The sequence below is a fragment of the Notolepis coatsorum genome (genome assembly GCF_963971535.1).
Source record: "Notolepis coatsorum genome assembly, chromosome: 18".
Lineage (NCBI taxonomy): Eukaryota > Metazoa > Chordata > Actinopteri > Aulopiformes > Paralepididae > Notolepis > Notolepis coatsorum.
In genome coordinates, this window is record NC_140182.1 from 27982776 (window position 1) to 28010273 (window position 27498).

At 42.8% G+C, this 27498-nt stretch overlaps 1 protein-coding gene across 3 annotated transcripts in view; it reads right to left on the reverse strand.

Moving 5' to 3' along the window:
- Positions 1–484: 484 nt before the first annotated feature.
- Positions 485–27498, reverse strand: part of amn1 (antagonist of mitotic exit network 1 homolog) — a 160138-nt gene continuing 133124 nt past the window's right edge. The window contains exons 5-8 of one of the 3 annotated variants that reach the window (XM_084335453.1): positions 25109–25165; positions 11271–11382; positions 7713–7814; positions 726–860 (exon numbers count right to left, since the gene is read on the reverse strand). In XM_084335453.1, coding sequence (XP_084191579.1) covers positions 7741–7814; positions 11271–11382; positions 25109–25165 — 243 coding nt within the window. In that variant the 3' untranslated portion in view covers positions 726–860; positions 7713–7740. Of the gene's footprint in view, positions 861–7712; positions 7815–11270; positions 11383–25108; positions 25166–27498 lie in introns of all 3 variants that reach the window. The other 2 variants (XM_084335451.1, XM_084335452.1) reach the window with 2 other exon arrangements.

A 27498-nucleotide genomic window follows, 5' to 3' on the forward strand; every position in this document is an offset into this window, starting at 1 on the left:
ATAGATGAACTATGGACTGAAGCCGAGAGAATAGATGAACTATGGACTGAAGCAGAGCGAATAGATGGACTATGGACTGAAGCAGAGAGAATAGATGAACTATGGACTGAAGCAGAGAGAATAGATGAACTGTGGAAATATATGAATTATGGACTGGTTCAGTCAGGATGAGTATTCACAATGTAGGAGGTTATAATCAGTAAGGGTGATCCATCATATACATTATGTAATAAAAGTTTTGTTTTATGTATGTTACAACCCCAGTATGTCAAGGGGAAGGGGTGAATAACAAAGGATGATTGTATTGTAATTTGTGATAAATTAACCAAAGGAGAAATAAAGCAATGCCCACACGTTTTAGGTGAAAGAAAAATATATGCCTTTTATATTTACAAACAAAAACAGACTAATAGACAATGACAATGGTGGAGTTGAGACACACAACCAAGGGAAAGAGGGGGGGGGGGGGGGGGGGGGAGCTTGAATGATGCCAAAGGAATAAACTAAGTAAAACAAAACACAACTAACTCAGTAAGGAATATCTTGTCTACCTATACACAAACAAAGGTCAAATAAAAACTACTCCTCACTACCTAACCAAACATATGTCCAAAACATACAATGAGTGGCATCACTCCTCCTGACCTAGTGTGTAGACAATAATATCACTACGTGTAGAGTTGGCTAACTAAGTCACATTACATTTAACCAACAGCAAAAAGGAAGGGGAGAAACAGGAAGTGCAACATGGGTTTTAAAACAAGAGGGCTTCCGACTGGTCAACTGGTGGTTTGAGTGACGGCCGGGATGACTGGCTGGTTTCCAATTAGTGTCCTGATGTCCTGATGAATGACAGGAACCTGGGTCAGGGTGGGAGGGAGGGAGGGAGGGAGTGAGTGAGTGAGTGAGTGAGTGAGCTGAAGTGGCGAACCACGTAACGTGCTGCGTCGCGGCACGGCCGACCCGGGTTCGATTCCCGGACCTGGCATTCTTTGCCGAATGTCTACCCCACCGCTCTGTCTCCCATTCTTCTTCTCTCTCTCTCTCTACCTGACTGCCCGGTAGTTAAAAAAATAAATAAAAAAACAGTACCGGCCTGTGAGGCCTTGGGTCGGCTGCAAGATATGGGTTTTACCACCTCTTTGAACCAGAAAGAGTTCATCTTTCTCTTTTGACGCCAGGTACAAAGACGAGACATTTTCCGTGTCTTGTGGGCTCTTTGACAGAATCTCTCGGACAGATCTGACACTTAAGTGGTTCTGGGAAAAGCAGTAGGCTGGGTGGTGATAGTCGTCGCCCTAAATAGCCAGATTTAGTTTCTGAGCACGGTATAACTGTCAGATCTTCATTTGATGAAAGGGGGATGGCCGGCCACAAAGAGGTTTTTTTATATACATCTGTCTAGTACATCTGTTTAGAAGTAACGGACAGTGAATAAATAAATTTGATTTCAATGTATATCATGAAATGTAATATTTAATATGTACAACGGTCTCGTTCGAAGTACGTCCGAAAAAGGGGGATTTGTAGCGGCAGATACAGGGTTAAATGATCTGTAAAGTGTTTTGTAACATTCACATGATCTGAACCAAGGTCATTGGAGGATAGAAATGAACATGTCACTATGACCTTAGAGTTTAGCAAAACATGTCTGGAATAGATTAGCCGAAAGGGGTGACCTAATTTTCTTGCCAAATAATGTGTTGAGATGTGGGCTTTAAGCCAGCTTGGATTTCCTGAGAGGGGAGGGGGGCCAAACTAAGTACGAGTGTTAAAATGAGAGAGAAGAGAGAAAGAAAAAGGCGAGAGCTGTTTTTTTTGTATTATTGATACATAGGCAGCAGAGTTTTTTGGGAGTCCGATTTGAGAGATAGTAAGGGCAGGCCGGCCTACGGGGGTTTTAGCATATGGGTTTAGGTAGGTTATGGTTCCAGTTATTGAGTTTTAGTTTATTGAGTTAAGGCAATATATATATGCATGTATTGTAACATGCATGAGTTTGTACAGCTTTGCAATAAAATTACTTTTGAAAGACATCTGATCTACAACCAAATCTGATTGGAACCATGAGGTCCAAGGGAGCATTGAAAAAAAACCACATGTTCATAGTGTCTCTAGATATAAACATAATATAGGTGTGTGTTCATAGTGTCTCTAGATATAAACATAATATAGGTGTGTGTTCATAGTGTCTCTAGATATAAACATAATATAGGTGTGTGATGACTGGGGCGATGGCGGCTGCTGAGTCTGAGGAATTTGGAGGGGATGTTGTCATGGCCAGTGGCCTTGTTAGGTTGGAGGGCGCTCAGTTTTTGAGTACCTCATCGGTTGTTACCATTTCCAGTTTGAAGTCGTCTTTGCGGACCCCTAGGTTTTTGTAGTAAGCTACTATGTGTTCTACCCCATAATGCCCTGAGTGGGAGGGTAGTTTGTTTACCAGTGTTGTGGCTATGTTTGTGAAAAAGAAATTTAAGTAATTGGCTACATCTAGCTTGTCTGTGATGAGTGTGTTGTCCGTCTTTATGTTTATGTTTGAGAATCTGGTTTTAAGTTTTTTACTGCAGCCTAGTTGATTGTTGAGTAATTTCCAAAGTTCACGTGGTAGTGACACATGAACACACATGACATTTATGGCATAGGGACATACAGGTATATAGTAGTTACATTTGTGACTGATTTATGGTGAATCAGATATGTATTATGCAGCAAGAGCATCACAATACACAGGATTGTACAAATTACATTGCAGTTCCTTAAAGGAACAGTAGAGAGTAGTCACGCTCCATTGGAATCAAACTTCACAGTATTTACATGTAAAATGAGCTTCATTTTCTACATTCTCTCCACTTTAACACAACGTTCCCTCATTGTTCTGACCTGGAAGCGAATCTTCCTTTCCTGCTAAATGAGGACGAAGAACCTACAGATGTTCATTATAACAGTCTTTATTCATTCAGATCAATTACAAAAGCTTCTGTGGTGCAAAAAAGTAACATATTATGAACAAAAGCACAAGTTAGAAATATTAGCCGTTAGGGGTGTAACGGTACACAAAAACCACGGTTCGGTACGTACGGTTTTCGGTACAGTGGGGGAAAGTTTGGCTTTCCATGTTCCACTCAAGGGTGATGTAGTGTGCAGTAACTAATTGTACTTGTAGGGCTGTCAACGAATATTCTATATTGAAATGAATAATCGACTTGTAAAGAAAAATAATAATTATATTAGATTGTGAAAAAAACAGCCCCCAATGGGCAGACGTTAGTGGTTAACATACCGTTGTATTAGTTCGGTACGGTACACACTGAAACGGTTCGGTACAGATACCTTTACACCCCTATTAGCTGTAAATTTTTGTAAACATCAGGACTTCTCAGTGAGATATAAACAGTTACTCTTATTAAAGGGATAGTCCACAGGTCCGAAGATGCTGTATAAATATCATAACGCGGAAGCGCTAGACACTCTTGCTGCGTAGAGAGTCCAGCACTGTTACATTACCTATGAGACTCTGAACCATTGAATAAATCACACCAAAGAGACTCAACTCGTTTGACCGTCTGCAGGGTCAAGTCTTAACAATTCAAACCTTAGTCATGTTTTTTTAAATAGTTAGCTACTTTGGGTCGTGTCGTTTTGTAGTTGAGCTACGTTTCCAATGTTTTTTTGAGAGTAGTTAAAGGACAACTTCGCTATTTTTAAACCTGGACCCTATTTTTGCGTTGTGTGTGTGTCTACATGAATAATAGGGATCTTTTGTAATCGGTCCAGTAATGAGGGAGATCGCTTCAGCCGGCAGCCACAGAACAGGCTGCAATGTAATCACAATGTAACCCCAATGTAATCACAATGTAACCCCAATGTAAATGGCTGCATTTATATAGCAGCTTTTATCCAAAGAGCTTTGCAATTTGTTCCTCACATTTTACCAATTCACTCACACATTTACACACCGACGGCGTAGGCAACCATGCAAGGTGCCAACCTGCACATCGGGAGCAATTATGGGTTAAATGTCTTGGTTAACAGTTTGAGTGCCACCCATTAACATGGGAAACATGGTTAAATGCCAGGACCCACTTCAATGATAGCGTTGTGAACGCATAATCTCTCTCTTAAATTATGGCTATGTGTCTAATCTTTTATCAATGACTTGTTTGCAGTCAACATTGTCGAAACGTTTTTTATTAATTTTTTTAAATCGGTTCATTTTCGTTTTATAGCATTTTGAAAAGCCCTAGTTTTTCAGGAAAATATATAGATTCCGTGATAAAAGACATTTACTGGAATATTCTAGCATACACAAAAAGTTGACATTTTTCGGCCTATTTATGAATCGTTTTCAAATAAACGCTAGATTATCGATAGTATATGTGTAGGCTACTTATGCACGCTATAGAGGCGGGCTGAAAAATAGATTCTCTCATTTCCTGATCGCGCACACACAGACACACACGCATGGGGCAAACGCTTATATCTCTGTGAAAACAGCTCTGATTATCCTAAAACTGGTCAAATAAATTCCTTACCTGAGATCAGATGTTATCCAAAAAGATTATTCCAATTCCTGATCGCCATTCCAAATATCGATCACGCTTATTGATTACAGTGTTGGGTCCTGTAAATACATAATCCAAGCGTTTTCCGCGCCGGCGAGCACAATCGATCCTTCAGATGCCTCGACGGAAAAATAAAATGGAGGAAACTGGCCACCCCCCCTGCATCAGTGTAAAGTAATGGGGTGCAGTTACACAGGGAGAGACGATAGGGGGTGGTATCTTCCCAATTGAGCTCAGAGAGACTCTGCAGCACTAACCCGAGGCTCGATTGATGACATATGAATTCAAATCGCCAATAAAAAAAAAAGACAAACAAACGCTATATAGCGTCGGAGGCACTCAAAGGTCGGCATGAACTAACAACAAAACGCGTCCGTGGCACTCACTGTGTTAAGGACACTTGGACACGCTGCCTGGGAATCGAACCGGGAACCTCCGGATTACCAGAGACGATCAGACTCTACCTCCTGAGCCACATTCCACGTTGTGGAAACTTGAGTGAGTTGGTGAGGAAGATTAGGTTGTCTTGTTTGGACTACAGAAAGTGTTGCCTAAAACACTTTCAATGGTTCATGTTTTCACATCCGAATTGTACCAAGAAAATGTCAAGCCACACCTTTTACTAAAGAGAAATTCTGTTCCAAGAGCGGAGAGACCTGCTGCAGACAGAGAGAGACCTGCTGCAGACAGAGAGAGACCTGCTGCAGACAGAGAGACCTGCTGCAGACAGAGAGACCTGCTGCAGACAGAGTGGAGATAATGTGATTAGCTAAGGTTTTTTGTGTTGACCTGGCATTTGAATATATTTCCCCTTCGCAACTTCTTTTGTAAACATCAAAAGATGGCCGCAAACAGTGGAAATAAACAGAGACTGGAAGAAGCGTAAACACAAAGGTCTCTCTCTGTAGGGATCCTTTACAGAAGGTCTCTCTCTGTAGGGATCCTTTACAGAAGGTCTCTCTGTAGGGATCCTTTACAGAAGGTCTCTCTGTAGGGATCCTTTACAGAAGGTCTCTCTCTCTGTAGGGATTCTTTACAGAAGGTCTCTCTGTAGGGATCCTTTACAGAAGGTCTCTCTCTATGTAGGGATCCTTTACAGAATGTCTCTCTGTAGGGATCCTTTACAGAAGGTCTCTCTGTAGGGATCCTTTCCAGAATGTTGTCGGACACATATCATCTCATTGCATCCCGTGTTGCTGCTGCTGACTGGAAGGACCTCCTCGATACTGAAAGGACCTCCTCGATACTGAAAGGACCTCCTCGATACTGAAAGGACCTCCTCGATACTGAAAGGATCTCCTTGATACTGAAAGGACCTCTTCGATACTGAAAGGACCTCCTCGATACTGAAAGGACCTCCTCGATACTGAAAGGACCTCGATACTGAAAGGACCTCCTCGATACTGAAAGCACCTCCTCGATACTGAAAGCACCCCTTCGATACTGAAAGGACCTCCTCGATACTGAAAGGACCTCCTCGATACTGAAAGGACCTCCTCGATACTGAAAGGACCTCCTCGATACTGAAAGCACCTCCTCGATACTGAAAGCACCTCCTCGATACTGAAAGGACCTCCTCCTCGATACTGAAAGCACCTCCTCGATACTGAAAGGACCTTCTCGATACTGAAAGGACCTCCTCGATACTGAAAGGACCTCCTCGATACTGAAAGGACCTCCTCGATACTGAAAGCACCTCCTCGATACTGAAAGGACCTCCTCGATACTGAAAGGACCTCCTCCTCGATACTGAAAGGACCTCCTCCTCGATACTGAAAGGACCTCCTCCTCGATACTGAAAGGACCTCCTCGATACTGAACCTCCTCGATACTGAAAGGACCTCGATACTGAAAGGACCTCCTCGATACTGAAAGGACCTCCTCGATACTGAAAGGACCTCCTCGATACTGAAAAGACCTCCTCGATACTGAAAGGACCTCCTCGATACTGAAAGGACCTCCTCCTCGATACTGAAAGCACCTCCTCGATACTGAACCTCCTCGATACTGAAAGGACCTCCTCGATACTGAAAGGACCTCCTCGATACTGAAAGGACCTCCTCGATACTGAAAGGACCTCCTCGATACTGAAAGGACCTCCCTCGATACTGAAACTCTGAAAGGACCTCCTCGATACTGAAAGGACCTCCTCGATACTGAAACTCCCTCGATACTGGACTGATTACAAACATGTTTGTCCCCGTTATTCATTTAGAGACCCACATGATGGAACAATAGGGTCCAGGTTTAAAAATACAGAAGTTGTCCTAAGATTCCCTTTCATTGTGAAGTAGCTAGTAGCTACTAGTTTGGTATTCGTTTTAGAGTTTTAGAGTTGTTTACCCAACACTGATTGGAAGCAGAGAATGTTAACATTTTGTTAGCACCTTGCAGGCTAGTGCAGTCATGTATTACCCCCCCCCCCCCCCATTCTAATGCTTAGAATGATGCAAGCAAAGGATTTTTCTGTTTTAAATATAAAAAAAACAAAACAAGTGCTTTTTGGATCGACTTGTCAAACTCCCAGTTGAATGCCAGATCAGATTGGCTTCTTAAAAACAGACTCCCTTTAAAGCAAAAATACACCATAAAATATAATTCACATTTAATTTCTATAATACTGTACAGCTCAGTTTCAATATGTACAAGTCAGTCCTTAACCTGAACTCCAGCGAGACGAGACTCTAGTGATGATGTCACCAAGAGACAAACCCTGACCATAGACGCTGCATAGTGGAACAACTCCTAGGACACTAAGTAACCATGGTGATTCTACAAGGACACTATGACGATGACGGTAACCATGGTGATTCTACTAGGACACTATGACGGTAACCATGGTGATTCTACTGAGAGCTAGGACACCGACAGTAACCATGGTGATTATACCAAGAGCTAGGACACCGACAGTAACCATGGTGATTCTACTAGGACACTATGACAGTAACCATGGTGATTCTACTAGGACACTATGGTGATTCTACTGAGAGTTAGGGCACTATGACAGTAACCATGGTGATTATACTGAGATTATACTGAACCATGGTCATGTACAGTATAAGTATAATTACATATACACATATCAGGAGGGCCTCTTTATTAAAACACCCTGGTTTTGGTTCTGGTTCCGTCCAACCTGTGGGGACTCACAGACAGACATGCATGCAGTCCGGCTCCCTCAGTAGACTGTCCAGGTCACGTGTTCGATCTTGCCGACACCAAAGCAGTCGTCCAGAGACGAGCACGACCAATCTGAGAAGAGCAAGTGGGGAGATAATAAGATAAGATAAGATGATCCTTTATTAAACAATGACAACAGGGTTCTTTTAGCTGTCCTTCAAGTCCGTCTCACGACAACCTGCTGCTTGGAGTGTTTGATCATGTGTGATCATGCCATTGTAAAGGAAATGTTGTACTATGACGGCTTGATTCAGATGCGTCATCACAGTAGTGTCGTCCCTTGTGTGCCAGAGATGGTACACTACAGCGCGTTTAATTATCAAAGGTACATCATCGACTGCTTTCAGCACCAGACCCTAGAGCTCCCTAGAGCTCCTCTCTCCGGTACCGTCAGTTCTGTCACCAAACCCGCCTTCTATCACCTCAGAAACATCTCCAGACTCCGACCATCACTTTCCGACTCCACAGCAGAGACCCTCATACATGCCATCGTCACCTCTCGCCTGGACTACTGTAACGGGGTCCTGTCCGGGGTTCCAAGCAAAACCCTGGACAGGCTCCAGTACGTTCAAATCTCCGCTGCCAGGGTTCTCACCCGCACCAAACCCTGGCAGCACATCACCCCCACCCACCTTCACTGGCTCCCCATCAAATCCCGAATCACCTACAAAACCAATTCGTTTTAACAACTTAGTTTCAACCTCTGGAGAATATGTTAAAGGGGAACTATTTTACTATTTCTTTCACTATTTGGGCACTTTTACACAATTCCTGTGAGTCCATGGAACACCTCTAGAAATACAAAACAATGAATTAAAAAAAATCAAGTACTCAAAAACAGCATTTTTCTACCTCAAGATCTTAAGTCGTTTTGAGGCTGGGCTCCAACCACAGTGTGGCCTGGTGCCAACTGCCACACCAACTGCCACATTTATTATGCAGCTGAGACATCTGACATCACAGATATGCACATTTTCAGATGACTCAGTTCAGTGAGGGTGAATATTGTGAGAGGAGAATTGGAAGAATGCGCCAATATGAGAGTTAGAGACATAGATCCTATTAATATAAGTCCACATAGCTAGGAAACAATGCTAAACACTGAAAAAGGCCATTTATAAGATCGTTCCCCTTTAACATCCTGCTACAGACACAGAACGACCTATGAGGAACTTTCAGTTCCCCTTTGTGATAAATAAAAGAGGTTTCCACATGATCAAAGAGCACCTATGGGGGGCTGCAATTCGAAACTGGACCCCGTAAATGTCCACCCACCCCCTCCTAACGTACAGTTTCCTCCCCCTCGTATGTATATATGATCCGTTAGGATCTCTGTTTAACAGTACTGTATATTTGCATATCTTGTATGTCACAAATGTAACAGTACTGTATACTTGTATGTCATGTATTGTCATAAATGTCATGATATACAGTATATGTATATCTGTATGGCCCCCGTAAATGAGCTACGTTTCCCACATTTTTTTTAGAGTAGTTAAAGGACAACTTCGCTATTTTAAAACATGGACCCTATTTGTGCGTTGTGTGTGTGTCTACATGAATAATAGGGAGGGATCTTTTGTAATCGGTCCAGTAATGAGGGAGATCGCTTCAGCCGGCAGCCACAGAACAGGCTGCAATGTAATCCAAATGTAATCCCAATGTAATCACAATGTAATCCCAATGTAATCCCAATGTAACCCCAATGTTATCACGATGTAAATGGTAAATGGCTGCATTTATATAGCAGCTTTTATCCAAAGCACTTTGCAATTTGTTCCTCACATTTTACCCATTCACTCACACATTCACACACTGACGGCAGAGGCAATCATGCAAGGTGCCAACCTGCACATCGGGAGCAATTATGGGTTAAATGTCTTGCTTAAGGACACTTGGACACGCTGCCCGGGAGGAGCGGGAATCGAACCGGTAACCTCCGGATTACGACGACTGCTCTACCTCCTGATCCACATTCCACGTTGTGGAAACATGAGTGAGTTGGTGAGGAAGATTAGGCTGTCTTGTTGGGACTACAGAAAGTGTATAGAAAATATATAAAACAATGGTTCATGTTTGCACATCCGAATTGTACCAAGAAAATGTCAAGCCACACCTTTTACTAAAGAGAAATGCTGTTCCAAGAGCGGATGAGCTGACATCATGCAAGCATGAGCCTTGTGTGGCCTAGGGCCGAATAGGCACCAGTCACAGGGAGGTCGTTAGGTCAAGGGAGAGAGAAAGAGAAAGAGAGGGGGGGGGGGGGACAGAAATACTTTGGGGTTATGGGTAGGGTTGGGCATCGTTTGGATTTGAACGGTTCCGGTTCCGATTCCGATTCTCCATTTCGATTCCTGTTCTAAACTATTCTCGACTCCGATTCTTTGAGGTGCAGGTCAAAACAGGTCACAGCTTATTTAGCAGGAGATCTTTAAAAAAAATACAGTTTAATTTGGTTGCTGTACTGTAACTAGGGTATTAATTAACAAAGTAAGAAAAACAAAAAAAAACATGTTACTTCCGGAATTCTAATAGGAACCGGAAGTTAGGAACCGGTTCCTATTAGAACCGGTTATCGGTGCCCAACCCTAGTTATGGGTGAGATCTTACTGAATGTCCAATAATCACAATAAGACTATTACAGAAATAAATGCATTTGAAAAGTTTATTTAGGAACCAATTATTTTAACATTAAATTATCATTTTAAATCTTTTTTGGTGGTTACCGCGGCGGTTTGAATGGCTTCGCAAATTTGTGCTGTAAGGAAAAAATCAATACCGCGGCAGCTCTAGCCACCACACTAGCTCTTCACGTCTGTTACAAGTCTGTAGTCGTGTGACTGTAGTCCCTAAGGCCTCAACAGTCACAAGAAGATGGCTCGTTTTCCCATAGGCCTTGGTTGCAAAATGATGGACAGCATGAAGTCGGACACGTTTTTAGCTAAAATAATCACAATTTATTCACTATATTTTTAAAGAACAAGAGTGGAGAGCTGGCTACACCAGCCTCCTTGGTTAAGACACAAAAAAAACTGGTAGAACAAGCAGGCAAAATAAGAACATGGACAAGAACAAATGACGATGCTCCCGGTCTGATTATGTAGGGTGGAGCCTCTCGTCACCACACCAGTGTTCATTACAAATCAATCAATTAAACACTACAGCCACACCACCATGTGAATGCAACACAAAAGACAGTAAGTAAGTACCCACCACATAACTGTGTGTGAATGTACACATAACGTCGTTAGAGAAACTGACTTGTGCAAATAGCAACCAACTGCTTAAATATCAGGAAGGTAAAGTCTATCTTGGCATGTCAACAAAGTTATATTCTGATAGGACAGTGAATCTTTTTTCTTCAAATGTAAATCCTGTCACTAGTGAAAGTGAAAGTACCATTTCTCCATTGAGCGCAGGATAGAACTTGTGGTTATTTGCATGTTACGGGAGGCTTCTGCACCCCGTTTCAGTATAAAAAGTTGATTGTGTTCATTTCCTTTTCCTTTTCTTACACTTAAAACGTACCTGAGATGTGACGACAATCGTGGAATTCAAAGCTTTTGATTTTGGGGCAGTTTGTGAGAACAGCTTTCACACTCTCGTCCGTCAGGTTTGGACATCTGGCCAGCTCCAGTTCCTACAGTCAATCAATCAATGTGTTTTATAAACATTCAAAGAAAGTAAGAAGTAAAACACAGCTTTCATTATTCAAACATTTAAAAACATGCAACGGCCCACATGTGGGCCCTCTTGAAGATGATTTGCCCACCGGCATGTTGGCGACCTCAATATATATATATAGAATTAAAGCCATATTTGTTGCCTGTCGAAAGCCGTTTCAGGTGACAAAATCCGTTCAGCGGTTCTCAAGTTACATGCCGATATGTGAGGCGTGCGCCGAAGTACACAGTATTGTACAAATACCACTCCCGACTCTCGAGCCTGTAACTCCGTCAATCATTTGGCGATCTCGAAAATGATTGGACAGGGTTGTAACTAGGGCTGCAACTAACGATTATTTTGGTAGTCGACTAATCTGTCGATTATTTTTTTGATTAGTCGACTAATCTAACGATTATTTCTGTCACACCCTCCATCTCTGCTTCCTGTGGGCGCGGCTCCTTTTCCGGGCTCTTAGCAGACTTCTTAGCTTAAAGGGGAACTCCACTTTTTTTGGAAATTAGCTTATTTAACATCTTCCCTGGAGTTAGACAAGAAGATGCATACCTTTTTTGTCTCTGTGCGTGCATTTTAGCTTTGGGAATAGACGCTCCGTTAGCATAGCTTAGCTTCATCACTGGAAGTGAGGCAGGACAGTAGCCTTACAGTGCCTTACAGTGTATTGCAAGGTCTGACATTGACCAAACTTGATATGCATGACCTTGGTGGGCTCTAGGTCAACTCCTGAAAAGGGGGTCAATGTCAGACTTTGCAATCAAAAGTTAGGGGGCTAATAACCCTTGCCATAATTTCAGTGCGCCCCCTAACTTTTGATTGCAAGGTCTGACATTGACCCCCTTTTCAGGAGTTGACCTAGAGCCCACCAAGGTCATGCATATCAAGTTTGGTCAATGTCAGACCTTGCAATACACTGTAAGGCACTGTAAGGCTACTGTCCTGCCTCACTTCCAGTGATGAAGCTAAGCTATGCTAACGGAGCGTCTATTCCAGGTGGGAATGAGCGAATCAGGGATATAGGTGAAAATTCAATCATTTCTGGCCCGTCAGTTTATTTTGAGAATATGATATTTATTTTATTTTCATCATATTATTTTTATTATATGCATACTTTATGTTTTATCCATGTTGAGAGTGAATAACAGGTATAGGCAGTGAGGTGCAATGTACCATATATATAGGCTTGCTCAAAGTGAGGTGGACAGCGCGTGGTGCTTTATCTTTACTCATGACTGACGGCACCACACATGCATGTGAACAGTAATGCAATTAAAAACAATGCAAAAACAATGCAATTAAACTTTAAACAAAAAGAGTGCTTGAAGAAGCTCCTGAAATGACGGCGCTATAGGTATTTGAATTACGAGACATTCGGAAGTCCATTAGCTCCATTTCCAGTGCAGCCTCATCTAACAAGGTTAACTATCATAATCGATCGTCCCACTATATTCCTTTATCCGTAATTGATCAGTCTCCCCAGTTAGTAGCTAGATTAATATATTTAGCGGAAGTGTCAATAATCGATTGCGGGGGATTCCCCAATCTAGATGCGTCAGCCCCAGTCTCCTCCGTAGACCAGACCGTCTCATTTAACAAGATGAGGCTTGTTTGAGATTCAATAAGTATAATAATAAGTAAGACAACGGATAAGTTTAACGAATTCCATATAAATCGATAGTTTTAACATTAAACATTCAACATTAACGGTCCGTGGCCGTCAGATAGACGGTTGCGCGTGCGTAATGTAGGATAGACCGATAGAGGCGCTTTATAATACAATGGAAAAAAAACAAAGGTATAATGTCCAGTGCATGTATATGTCGTTTACAGTTTATTATGCCACCTATGCAACTCGTTTATTTTGACAGAGTTAAAAAATTTTCACTATCATTATATTAAATTAGCCATTGTTTTTGGTTCTGGCCCGTCATACAATGGCTTGGGGAAAAATTTGCCCGCGGCCAAACCTAATTGCCGACCCCTGGTCTAGGCTAATTCCTGCTAAACGAGTTACAGGGCACTAAGCTAATAACGTTAAATCGATGCGTTTCGGCCCTACACAAGCTAGAGATAAAAATCTAAATGCATATGACCGATATCATGTTCCACCATGAATGCATGAAAGGGCGGGGCGGGGGAAATCGTTTCTGATTATTGATTACCAATAACGGCATTCGTTATTGAAGCCTCATACACTGATGAGAGGCTTGGCTATTAGAGCAAGGCCCGACCGTAATTTAGTTGAGATCGCTCTTACCTGTGGCCGGTTGGATCCCAAAAAGGATTTCCTAGTTATTGATCGCCATCCGGTAGATCGATATGTCCATTGGCTGATGCTATATTCCTTTATTGCATACTGAATTCGGCGTCGCAAAAACTATTCCATGCGATCTGATGAAGGCATAGCTTCAGACTAACAGAAAAAGTAGGCCAGAATGAAAAACAAATAACATCCGGTCTGAAAACAAGGAGTACTCCATTCTCGAGACAGCGCCACTACCAGGATCTGGCCGGTAATGCACTTTTCCGAATCTCTAGAGTAGGGTATATCTGCAGTGCCGCTCCATGACATTGAGTAGGTTATTAAAATGCAATAAAAGCAAAAACAAGCTTATCACGTATATATACACGTGGTTGGCCGTCAAGGGCTGGCGCCGAATCACGTGGTTGGCCGGGAATGTGTTAAAGAGAATAAGTCGCCTGGCCAATAAAGTGGAGAAGGCAAGAACAGGATGTGATATTTTAGAGGGAATAGGTTGCAAAGGAACACCGAACAAGGCCACGAGCGGATCAGGAGTAATAGTAAGGTTGTAGGCTGTGCCGATAGTTTCGAAAATTTCAGACCAGAATGTGGCAAGGCTAGGGCAGGACCAGAACATGTGGGTGTGATCGGCAGGGGATTGTTTGCATCTATTACATGCGTCAGAGATGTTGGGGTACATTCGAGAGAGTCTCGAGTTTGTATAGTAGACTTTGTGTATAATCTTGCACTGTGTGAGGCCGTGTCTTGCACAGATGGAAGATGAGTGGACCGAGTCCAAGGCCCAACTCCAATACTCATCAGACAGTTCTATTCCCAGCTCCCGCTCCCAAGAGTTCTTAGGGCCGGTTCCTGGGGTATCCGTAGCGGAGTTAATCAGATTGTAGATGATGGAGATTAGCAGTTTTTTTCCCGGGTTGAAGACCATTAGTGAGTCTATAAGGGTTTCAAGGGACCGACTAGGGAATTTGGGGTTCTGGTTCTGTGTGAAGTGCCTAATTTGGAAGAAACGAAACAGGTGGGATTTGGGAAGGTCGGATTTCTTTACGAGGTCTGGAAAAGACATGAAAGTCCCTTGGTCGTAGAGATCGTTAAAAGTGGTTATCCCTTTGTCAAACCAAACTTGAAAGGAATAATCAAGAGGGCAGGAATAAATTATTGTTAAAAATGGGGGAGAGGGGGGAGCTCCAGTAGCTCACCGCGTACCTCGAACGCTATTTCGGCGTCGGGGACAACCGTGCGCGTCACGGATCTGGGGTACACGAGTTCGACTCCCGGACTCGCCGTATTTTCTCAGAGTGTCTTTCCCCCCATCTATACCCCATTCAACCTGTATCTGTCGGTCATACTTGACCAGAAAAAGCGATAAACGCGAAAAGAACCAGCTGACTGGTCAAAGTTTAAAAAAAAAAAAATGGGGGAGAGGTCAGAGGCCCTATGGCCACTAATTTCTGAACAGATTTTTATGGAATTTGGACATGCACTACAAAAGACTTCAGGCCTATGTACCCATGGTGTCTTTTCAGCCATACCAATGTTTTTGGAAATACTACTTCTGGACTACTAACTACTACAGAAAAACGTTTTTCTACAATTCAAGTTCAGACCTACGTTACTCTATTTCATTAGCACTAAAAGTGAGTTTTCTTTATTGAAACTTCAGAATGTCATCTTTCAAAAGAGACCAAGACCAGGCTCATGCATGTGCTATAAGTATAAAGTATAGTATTTTGGTTTGCAAAAAAAGTATGCAGTCCTCAAAAACTAAAACTAAAATGGCCAATTTTGGGGGCGCCTGTTAAGAGGTTAAAGGTAGAATCTGTAATGCTGTTGAACAGGGATGGGCACCCCCCGAAGAACCCGTTACCTTTTAGTTATTTTTTCTACTTTTTAGAAGGAAGGAGGAGAAGCAAGATTGGATTGTGGAAGAGAGACACAGTTGTGCTAAAGCTAGATGTTGGGTGATATTTTGTTTGTAGAAGTTTAATAGTTTTGTATTTTTGTTCTGATTTAATTATGGTAATTCGTTGTACTGAAGCCTGTTTTTTCCACTGGGGAACAAAAGAAACGAGAAAATAAAAACCAACCACCGGGTGATGACAACCTGCCTCAGACAATTTTTCCACCGCTTGGCCACATCCTAACAGTGTGCATCCGATAGTTTGGTGAAAGCTGTCTGACAAGACTACAGATATTGAATTAGTCTCTATAGATACTCTCTATCTCTATAGATATCTCAAATAGTCTCTGGAATATCAGGAACAGAATGCCACATTGTCCAGCAGCAGGACTGCACTAATCTGTGCGCAGGCGAGTTCTGAAGTTGTTGCTTTTGTTTCAGCACTTGTGTTGCGGTTGTACTGTGATGGAAATGATAAACCAGACACATGGTTTATGTGTTGGAGGTTGAATACGTCGTTTATTGTGAGTTGGAGACGCTATGATTATTTTTTTAAATAGATGTCCATCGCTACTACTAGCAACCTATATGCAAAAAAGAGCCCCGCTTTGTAATGCACCTTGTTTAAATTTTTTGTTCTGGTCTGATGTGTGGATTGGAGTTTAGTAACTTATTATACTGTGAATTTCCCCCCCTCCCCTATCCCCACTCTACAGCCCAATCAGACAAAAACAAAGAATGTAAACAAAGTGCAATCGCTGTTTGACAGCATTACAAATTCTACCTTTAACTCACTGGAGGCCAAACCCGAGATAGTCCGGGTTAACTCGCCATGCTCTGGGCGCCAAACCCGAGAAATCTCGGGTTTTAATCCATATTTATTTTATTAGCGATATCCATTAATTTTTCATCCATCCAGCCTGACGTTATCATTGGGAATGGGTCTGAGCTCGCAAAGGGCAAATACCGCCGCCTATCGTCTCCCGGATGGTATTGCACATCATTGGATTGGATTGGCTGGGACTGTGCATCAAAAAATAAGTCCGTCGAGGTTTTACTTCTCGGGCATGCAGTATCGTTATAACAGATGGACTGAGGACTCGGAGCAGCGTGGATTATGTGTTTTGGATCAATAAACACGATCAATATTTGGAATGGCGATCAGGAATTTGATTAATCTTTTTGCATGACATCAGATGTGAGGTAAGGCCTTTATGTTACGAATCTTGGGGTAATCAGATGTTCCTTTTTCCGCCATCGGAGCGTGTGTGTGTGTGTGTGAGGTTTGCGCCGACCAAAGTACGGAGAAGGGATTTTTCAGACCCCGCTTCTCTTCGTGCATGAGGACACATATACTATCGATAATCTAGCGTTTATTTGAAAACGATTCATAAATCCAGCGACAAATGGCACGCTTTCTAAGGAAATACATTTAAGCTCGATTTGCTGGAGTTTATTGAGATGAGACAGAATGCCCTAGAAATATATTGATATTCATCACGGTATAAAATGGAAATGTATGTATGACATTTTTTTCCGTTTCATGCATGGTGATTGGAAGCAACTCATTGACGATCACTGTCTTATTCAGATCTATTGCTATTATATTTTATATGTTTTATGCACTCGCAAATAAGTCCTATCCCCATTGCATAAAGCGTTGGCACCGAAGGGCCATCAGCAGAGGGCGCTGTTGGCCCTGAATGAGTTAAGGTGCAATCTGTAATCCAAATGTAAACAAACGGCCCGCTACTAAAAGCCAAATGAGGGTGAACTCTCGCCATAAGGACAGACTGTATGTGCTAACTTGAGCTAATGTAGATAATGTCTAAACACAAAATCAGTCCCGGACGCGTGAATATTAAAGGCAACCAACTTGTGTTCAGCTTTTCGTTCAGCGTTTCTCTGATTGGCCACACGGCCAATCAATCAATCCACTAGCACGCGGCCTTGCGGCAAGAGAGACAAGAGAGACAAGAGAGACGCTGCAGTCGCGGCAGAGAGCCACGCATGCGCATGAGGCTCCCCCAGGTGCTCTTGAGAGGAGGAGGTCCTTGTGTTTGAGACAGCCATATTAGACACATAGCCATAATTTAAGATATAGTTTATGCATTCGCAAAATATGAGAGCGCTTGTCATTGAAGGGCTTCCTACAACGGAGGAACGGCCGCTGCTACTGCTGGAGCTGAACCGAGTCAAGCCGCGGGCGGCACACGGAAGCCGGGGAAAAAACAACCGCGTCGCCCCGTTGGCTCTTCAGCAAGGAGCCTCCACAGCTCCAGTTAACCTAATTTATACCGTAATGAATCATTAAAAAATATACCGTTAACTGGAATATGTTGTTTCTTTACACATATGTTGGATTATGTAATTGGGTTTTCATGACAAAACAATAAAAATCGCTACTTTACATCAGGGTGAACGCTGAACCGAGTCAAGCCGCGGGCGGCGCACGGAAGCCGGTGAATGAACAACCACGTCGCCCCGCTGGCTCTTCAGCAAGGAGCCTCCACAGCTCCAGTTAACCTAATTTATACCGTAATGAATCATTAAAAAATATACCGTTAACTGGAATATGTTGTTTCTTTACACATATGTTGGATTATGTAATTGGGTTGTCATGACAAAACAATAAAAATCGCTACTTTACATCAGGGTGAACGTTGTTACACTGCCACCACCCACTTCAATGACAGAGCTCTCATATTTGCGAATGCATAAACTATATCTTAAATTATGTGTCTAATATGGCTGTCGCGAAGTCATTGATAAGCGACAGCCATATTAGACACATAGCCATAATTTAAGACATAGTTTATGCATTCGCAAAATATGAGAGCTCTGTCATTGAAGGGCTTCGTTCTACAACGGAGGAACGGCCGCTGCTGCTGGAGCTGGACCGAGTAGAGCCGGCGGCGGTGCACGGAAGCCGGCGACAAACCACCGCATCGCCCCGCTGACGTTAAAAACGCGAAATAACGTTACTGATGTACAGTGACACCCAGAGTTTCTAGTTACAGTAGTGACGCGTGACTCGAGATAGTCCTAACACTGTAACAGTGTTTATTATTAAGAGTCAGATAGTCCTAACAGTGTTTATAGTCCTAACACAGTGTTTATTAGTAAGAGTCAGATAGTCCTAACACTAGTGTTTATTATTAAGAGTCAGATAGTCGTAACAGTGTTTATTATTGCGAGTCCTAACAGTGTTTATTATTTCATAACTGTATGGGCTTTGTTTATACATGTACAGTGACGAGTGAATCTACCGTTGGTTGTTAAAAACGCGAAACATAATAATCAGTCAGCAGCGCTCCACTGCTACCGCAGCCCAACACAAGTGCGTTGGAACAGCAGCCCAACACTACACAAGTTGGTTGCCCGCGCTGCCGTGCTGCCGCGCTTGCTCTTTGGATTTCATTTGGGACGTGGGACGGCTGCGCTTGCCTGCGCGGCCAATCAGAGAAAAGCCGAACACAAGTTGGTTGCCTTTAATATTCACGCGTCCCGGACAGATTTTCAGGACTAGTGACTCGACTTGGGACTTGTTAACACTTTGGGTGCCGGGAAACGCTTTAAAGCGTCATTCCCGGCCATGCTCAAGTTGCCGGAGGACGCTGTACAGCGTCCTTATATCAATATTTCAAAAATCTGCGATCGGATTCATATTTCCCCTCCGCTGGCCTGAGATCCACCAGGAGGACCCACTGAGCTCTCTGGCGATTCAGGAGCGCCATCTGGTGGCCGATCGGCGCAATCGCCAAACAGGAAGTGCTATGGAGGTTGTGCTGGTCGACCATATTACTTCCGGGTACTCTGTTTGGCTCACGGGACTCGATCTCGACACAATACATAGCGATCGATTGCCAATAACTCGATAAACAACATGATTTGGACATATATACTATTATACAAGCTGGAAATGGACCCGATATTTCTACATACCATAATAGGTAAATGACTGTTCCACGCTCATCGCCCAACGGCACGAGGAGGATACGGTAAGATTCAGCGTTATTTTTGATCGTATTCCATATAAACTGTTATGATGAACATATCACCCACACTAGATGAATGATATAACGCTGCCCACGGAATTATAAACGATCCCCCGCCCATCCGGTCATAATCAGATCATACGTAGATCATTCTAGAAGTACGTCCAATTGAAAAATTTTATATCGCCCCGATTGCCATCAAACTGTATTTCATCATCAATATAATGCATTTGGGGCTATAGATCACGTTCTGGAGAAAGCTGCAGAAAGAGATGAAAACATACTTATACATTAGACCAGGGGTTCTCAACCTTTCTGCTGCCAAGGCACCCCTGTGTCCAAAAAAATATTCCAGGGCACCCCTACATACGATAAAGACTTTTGCGGTCCTGTCTTTTTTGCTACAATGATGACAAAGGTGCTTGCTTTCAAAATAACGTTTATTTAACCCATTGAAACCAGGAAACAAACAGAAAATCATGCATTTTATTTTTAAATACAGAAAAATATCAAAGTGCTCTGTTGCAGCTGCACTGTTTTCCATAAAAATAACATAGTGTGACCATTTATCAAACAGAAAATCATGTATTTATTTTTTTAAATACAGAAATATATCAATAAAGTGCTATCTGTTGCAGCTGCACTGTTTAAAAAAAAAATAAAAAACTAGTGTGACCATTTCTCAAAACAGAAAATCATGTATTTATTTTTTTAAATACAGAAAAATATCAATAAAGTGCTATCTGTTGCAGCTGCACTGTTTTCTATACAAATAACAGTGTGACAATTTCTCAAACAGAAAATCATGTATTTTTTTTTAAATACAGAAAAATATCAATAAAGTGCCATCTGTTGCAGCTGCACTGTTTTCAAAAAAAAATAACTAGTGTGACCATTTCTCAAACATAAAATCATGTATTTCTTTTTAAAATACAGAAAAATATCAATAAAGTGCTATCTGTTGCAGCTGCACTGTTTTCCAAAAAAAATAACTAGTGTGACCATTTCTCAAAATGTCTCAAATTATAAATAAATACAGAAAATAAGCACTTGTGGACATTTCTAGCTCAGTGTGAGGTCTGCTGCTGCTTCTGGCTAATGATACGGTCAATACGTGGGGAGATCGATGACAAGGCAACACGCATGTCATCCTCAAGGCTCAACTTGGCCCTATATTTGGTTTTGAGAGCTGTCATGGATGAAAATCCAGCTTCACACAAATATGTGGTGCTGAATGGTATCAACACCTTAAGTGCTGCATCGTGAGTTACTTGGTACTCAGCACCACACTCTGACCAAAATGTTTCCAGGGGCACTTCACCGAAACGAGCTCTCCAGGTGGCATCAGATGATATATCAATGAGTTCTTCCAAGAGTTTGGATGGATATGTGTCAGGAAGCTTCATCTCGATGTCGTCTGTAAAGGGGTTCTTTATCCACAGGTAGGTAGCTACTTCCTCCTCGCTGAGTTCAGGGAAATAACTGTTGAACTTGTCCAACATCCCTGACAAGTGTGCTGTTACCTGGCGCTTAATGGTTCTGAAATCCATGTTTTTCTCCTGAAGGAAGGCATGCAACTGTTTGAACATATCAGTGATTCCTGATGAGGCTCGATTTTTCCACATTTGTAACTTTCTTTTGAAAGCCTCCACTCTTTCATGCTGGGTAATGATGTTTGTGTTTCCACCCTGCATTGTTTTGTTGAGTTTGTTTGTTTCATTAAAGATGTCTGCGAGGTAGCTCAGTTGAGCCAACCACTTCTCATCCTTGAGGAGCTCAGCCAGTTCAGGTTTCTTGTCTGAAAGGAAGGTATGCAGTTCCTCCCTGAGGCTGAACAGGCGCATCAACATGTTTCCCCGGGACAGCCATCTTACCTCAGTATGCATGAGCAGGGAATGATAGTCAGAACCCACCTCTTCACAGAGGGCAGTGAATAACCTGGAGTTTGTGGCTCTTGCTTTAACAAAGTTCACAAATGGTCACAGCATTGTTCAAAACTTCGTGGAGCCTGGGATCAATGTCCTTTGCGGCAAGCGCGTCTCTGTGCAGAACACAATGCATTGAGACGGCACGGGGAGCGACAGCTTTTATTCTTTGAACTACTCCGGTGTGTCTGCCTGTCATTGCCGCGGCTCCATCTGTGCACACTCCAATGCAGTTGCTCCAGCTTATTCCATTTGACCTCATGAAATCATCCAGTGCTTCAAAAACATCTTTTGCCGTTGTAGTCGTCTTGAGCTCTTTACAAAACCATTTCCACGAAGGCGTGCAGCGCACTGTACCATTATATCCTCCGACATTGACGAGATGCGGCGTTTAACGGTGTCATTTGACATCGGTATTTTTGATAACTGCTTGGCCTTTTCCTCTCCAAACAATTCTCTGACTATCTCAGTTGCACAAGGCATAACCAAGGTTTCCCCGATAGTATGAGGCTTTTTATCTTGAGCTATCTTCTGGGCCACGACATATGATATTTTAAGCAGTTTCTTATCCACAGCGGTACTCTCTTTAATCCCTGCTTGTGTACCACACAGCTCTTTTGCCTTTCGCTCAAAAAATGCCCTGGTCTTGTCCTTGTAATGGCCATGTTTTGTCTGTAAATGTCTGATTAACTTGGAGGGTGCCAAAGACTTGTTGGACAGCACTTGAGAACAAATGACACACTGTGGTTGTGGTGAGCGTTTGCTCCCAGGGAATACAACAAAGCCATAATTAAGGTATCCATCTTCATATTTCCGACATTTTGCCAGTTTTGGTTTAGCCGAACATTTTAGCTTTTTATTATTAACAGCTTCTGTGTCATCATCTTCTGTGTCCAAGACTGGGTCAATCTCAGCAGTCGAATTGGTAATAGAAGGCACTGGATTGGTATTGGTAACTGTAACCTGTTTCGATGGACGAGTCAAAAACTTGTCCATTTTGTGTGAAAATTCAGCTTTGCGTTTCACGTTGGAAATATTATTCTAGTGAGGTGACGCTTGTTTATGACATCACATCCTGCCATTCTTTGTTGACGGTCAGGGACACAATGTTGACGTATAAAACAGCTATATATAAATGTAATATGCAGAGTGCCTTTTACTGTTTATCTGTTAAATACAGTTTTCATTCATTCATTCACATTTTGTATCATAATAATAACAGCAGCGGATACACTCACTTTGTCTGCACTTGGCGAGTAGCCCATCACCGTAGCCCAAGCGTGTAATTAGCACGCTTGTGATCCGGTCTTGAACTTTCCATAACGTGTCTTGATAAATCCATTTGATTAGATCCAGCACTGAATGCATTTAGTAATTATTATCACGACAGCCGCCCGCTTTGCAATTCATTGATAACGGATCAGAGCCGGCTCTGTAACGGAGATAGGACCCGCGATGTGACGTCACACGAATGCGACTTCTCTGGAAATGCGTTGGAAAATCTGTTGGTAAAAGCAATGACGCCTGACGCGGACGTTAAGTTGTTTCTATAATAACTTTACGAAATGTGTGAAGACATTTTGATCGATTTCTTTTTTAGTTCATGTTATTAGATTAGGCAATTATTGTATACACATGAAGCACTAGATAGACTATTTGTTTAGTTAATAGTTGTCATTCTATATTCTTAAAGAAACATTCCCATCAGGCATCTCGCGGAACCCCTGACAGCTCTCCGCGGAACCCCTGTGTGCCGCGGAACCCCTGTTGAGAACCGCTGCATTAGACCATACTTTACTATGAATATGTGAATGAAAAAGTTTAACGTTGCTACACAATGAACAATACATATAAGACTTTGAATGGGCCCTAATAATGGCAATGTAGCAATAGAATTTAAAAAGTTATAGCCATGCAAAGAAGGGGTACTTCTCCATAGACAAATAGAGCCGGCAACCTATGGTATATAATGAATTTAACCCATGGCACCCAAAGTGTTAATTGATGATTTATAATGATGACAATTATTTGTAATTCTTTATTGTAATAGGCCCTAATCATTTGGCATAAGATATTGATGGCTAGTGCATTTGTTTGGCTATTGTGTCACAAAGTAAATAAACTCCCTTTGAAACGGTGACCGCTGTGTCATTTATGTTTAATGTAGACCTTTTTTATTATAATTTTTTATATTTATGTCATCTTGTTTGACTGCCAGAGTGGAGTGGACTCAACCTTGATGACTTTGACTCGGACTATGGTAATGGGGACTCGACTCTGACTCTTCTTTGGTGACTCAGACTCGAACACTGGGGACTCGAGACTCGACCTCACGATTTAGTGACTTGACTACAACACTGATACATACACATTTAGACTCAGTTCTAGAATATGATCCCAAAATACAGACTCACTGAAATGACAAGAATGCACGACAATACACACAACAAGCAATACACACAAAAAGCATTCCTATTAGTCCCTAAGGAATATCCTATACAAGTTGTTTGTCCTTCACAGGATATTTAAGGTGAAAACCTCCATTGTGTGGAGATTCTGTTCATTGGACCCTGGTGCATCAGCTTAGCGTAGATCTTTTACTGAAGAAACTGGTCAAATCCTTTGTTTCATTAACACAATCCCGCCCAACAACGTATATATCCGTGTTTCGAATCCATGCTTAAAGGACAGAGGACGGATATATCCGTGGCAAGGTTGTTTTGGCTTTTATTCCATTTTAATAACCTATTCAAGGTCGCCGAGCTGCACTGCAGATGTACCCTACTCTTTGAATTCGAGAAAGTGCATTACTGGCCAGATCCTCTTAGGGGCGCTATCTCGATAATGCAGTGTTCCCTGTGGCAGAAGCTGTATTTTTTTTTTTATCTCTAATGTAGTTTTCTACTCACCTGAAGCGATAGCTATTGTCTGTTGGATGGAATACGTTTTGGATCGCGGATTTCAGTGTGCAGTAAAGGGATATATCATCAGCCAATGGACATATCGATCTACCAGATGGCGATCGATAACTGGGAAATGCTCGGGGGATCCAACCGGCTCATGGTAAGATCTTTTTCACGTAAATTACAGCCCGATCAGGCCTCGTTATGATACTCAACCAGGCGATCAGCGTATGTGGCTACTTAGACGAACACGGTTATTGGTAATCAATAATCAGAAACGACGTCCCCCGCCCCCCCCCCCCCCTTTCATGCATACATGCTTGAGGATCGTACCAATCATATGCAGTTTGAGTTTTAACTGTAGTCTCTGTATAACGGAAATGCCATTGGATATAACGTTAGTAGCTATTAGCCCTTTATCCAGCCTTCCAGGAAATATCCTAGCCGGAATCCCTTATATTCACGGCGCTATAAAATGAGAACCTATTGATGAAAAAATTATTTCTTTAAGCCATTTTGAAGGGACGGTTTATGGTCTCAATTGACAATGAGAATGGACAGATAGCAATACTAGTATAAAGTATAGATTTAGCTCTAGAAACAGCCCCACCTGTTCCTTTCCACCTCAGCCCATTAGAACCAGTGTTTTATAATAGAAGAAAAGTGGTAAATGCCTCCACATTATTGAATAGTTCTTACATGCAAGCTGCTGGAGCAAGGCCCAGTGACCAGCCTGTTGATGCCTGCATCAGAGACCTGCCAACAAGAAGACAGTGATTTTATTAAAATGAAAAATTTGAAATCTTTATTTTGAACATGTAAATACAAACAATATATAGCAATGAAATAAAAAAAAATAAAAGAATAAAGAGAACTCAATTTACATGTTCAAAAAGGAGTAGGAGGAAGTATACTTATTTAATCCTACCCCTTTTCCACTACTCAAAATGAATGTACTAATTTAAAACCTTACAAAACAAATATATGCAAAACATGAAAGAAATAAAATAAAAATGTAAACACCCGTGAATGTCAAATCCCTTCCTCGATCACGATGCAATGTGAACTATCCTTATGGCTCTTTTTTTAGAGTATAAAAAGTGGTTGTGGTGTAGAATTATAAGTGTTTCCCCAGACATCAGCACTGTTATTTAAATATCGTAAAATCTGTGAACAGTAGATAGTGTAGAGTGATTTTTGATCCAGAATGTGCTTTGCTTTACTCATGACTGAAATGCTTCTTGACAGTTTAGTTTGGACATGTTTTATGTGAGGTTTCCAGGAGATCTTATGGTCGGTATCTCGGTATCTGTACATAAAAAATATTTACAGGGTGCTCCAGTAGCACACCATGTTACCGCGCTGCGTCGCGGGACTCCGTGCTGCGTCACGGATCTGGTTGACTCAGAGTTCGATTCCCGGACTCGCCGTCATTTGCCGAATGTCTCCCCCTGCTCTCTCTCCCGTTTCACCCTACAACTGTCGGTCATGCTTGACCAGAAAAGCGATAAACGCTAAAAAATCAAAAAAAATAAAGTTTAAAAAATATTTACAGAGCATATAGGACATGCTGGGTAGCTTTGGTAGTGCAATACACTGTTACTGTTGTTATACTAATTTAAAGTGGCCTTTCCTTTTGGCCATAAGTGGGTGTGTGCGGCATGAGTGTGTGCCCGCTCATGTTAAAGTGTTAAAAGTGGCTGCTAGTGTGTGAGCGTGCACAGCGTGCGTGTCGTGTGTGTGCGGATAGTTCAGTGTTCTGTGGCACTCAATGTTCATTGTTCAAGGCTCTGATGGCCTGGGGGAAGAAGCTGAGCCTAAGCCTCTCTGTCCTAGTAGCTGGGGTTCGCAGGCATCTGCCTGACCTCAGCAGCTGGAACAGGCTGTTATTGGGGTGGTGGGGGTCTTTCATTATTCTGCAGGCTCTGGATTTGCACCTCTTGTTGTATAGAACCTGCAGGGGAGGTAGTGCCATACCCGTGGTACGCTCGGCTGAGCGCACCACTCTCTGTAGGGCCTTCTTGTCCTGTGCCGTGCTGTTTCCATACCAGGCAGTGATGTTTCCGGTCAAGATGCTCTCTACAGCTCCTGAGTAGAAGGACTGGAGTATCTTCCCCGATACTCTGAACTTCCTTAACTGTCTCAGGTGGTAGAGGCGCTGCTTCGCCTTTTTTACTACTGTGTCTATGTGTGTTGTCCATTTCAGATCCTCTGAGATGTGGACCCCCAGGTACTTAAAGCTGCTCACCCTGTCCACGGTAGCCCCGTTAATCATCAGTGGTGTGTGTGTCTCCTGCTGTCCTCTCCTATAATCCACGATCAGCTCCTTGGTTTTACCAATGTTCAGGAGCAGGCTGTTGTCCTGGCACCAGCGTTCCAGTACCTCAACCTCCTCCCGGTAGGCCTTCTCATCGTTGTCCGAGATCAGCCCCACCACCACCCTGTCGTCTGCGAACTTCACTATGGAGTTGGAGCTGAACTTGGCCACACAGTCGTGTGTGTATAGTGAGTACAGCAGGGGGCTCAGAACACAGCCCTGGGGGGACCCGATGCTCAGGGTGATGGTGTTGGAGGTCTGACCCCCCACCCTGACCGCCTGTGGTCTCTCACTCAGAAAGTCCAGTACCCAGGCGCTCAGGGCGGAGCTCAGACCCAGCCCGATCAGCTTGTCCACCAGTCTGGTGGGGACTATGGTGTTGAACACTGAGCTGTAGTCAATGAACAACAGTCTCACATAGCCCCCCTTCTGACGGTCCAGGTGAGAGAGGGTGCTGTGCAGTACTTGGGAGACCGCATCGTCAGTGGACCTGTTTGGCCTGTATGCAAATAGCATTGGGTCCATATCGCTGGGGAGGGAGGCACAAATGTGATCCTTGACCAGCCTCTCGAAACATTTCATGGCCACAGAGGTGAGTGCCACCGGTCTGTAGTCATTGAGACCTGCTGGGGAGAGTTTCTTTGGTACCGGGATAATGGTAGACATCTTGAAGCAGGCAGGGACCACTGACTCCTTCAGGGATCGATTAAATATGGTGGTGAACACAGGGGCTAGCTGGTTAGCACAGGACTTGAGTATGCGTCCTGTTATT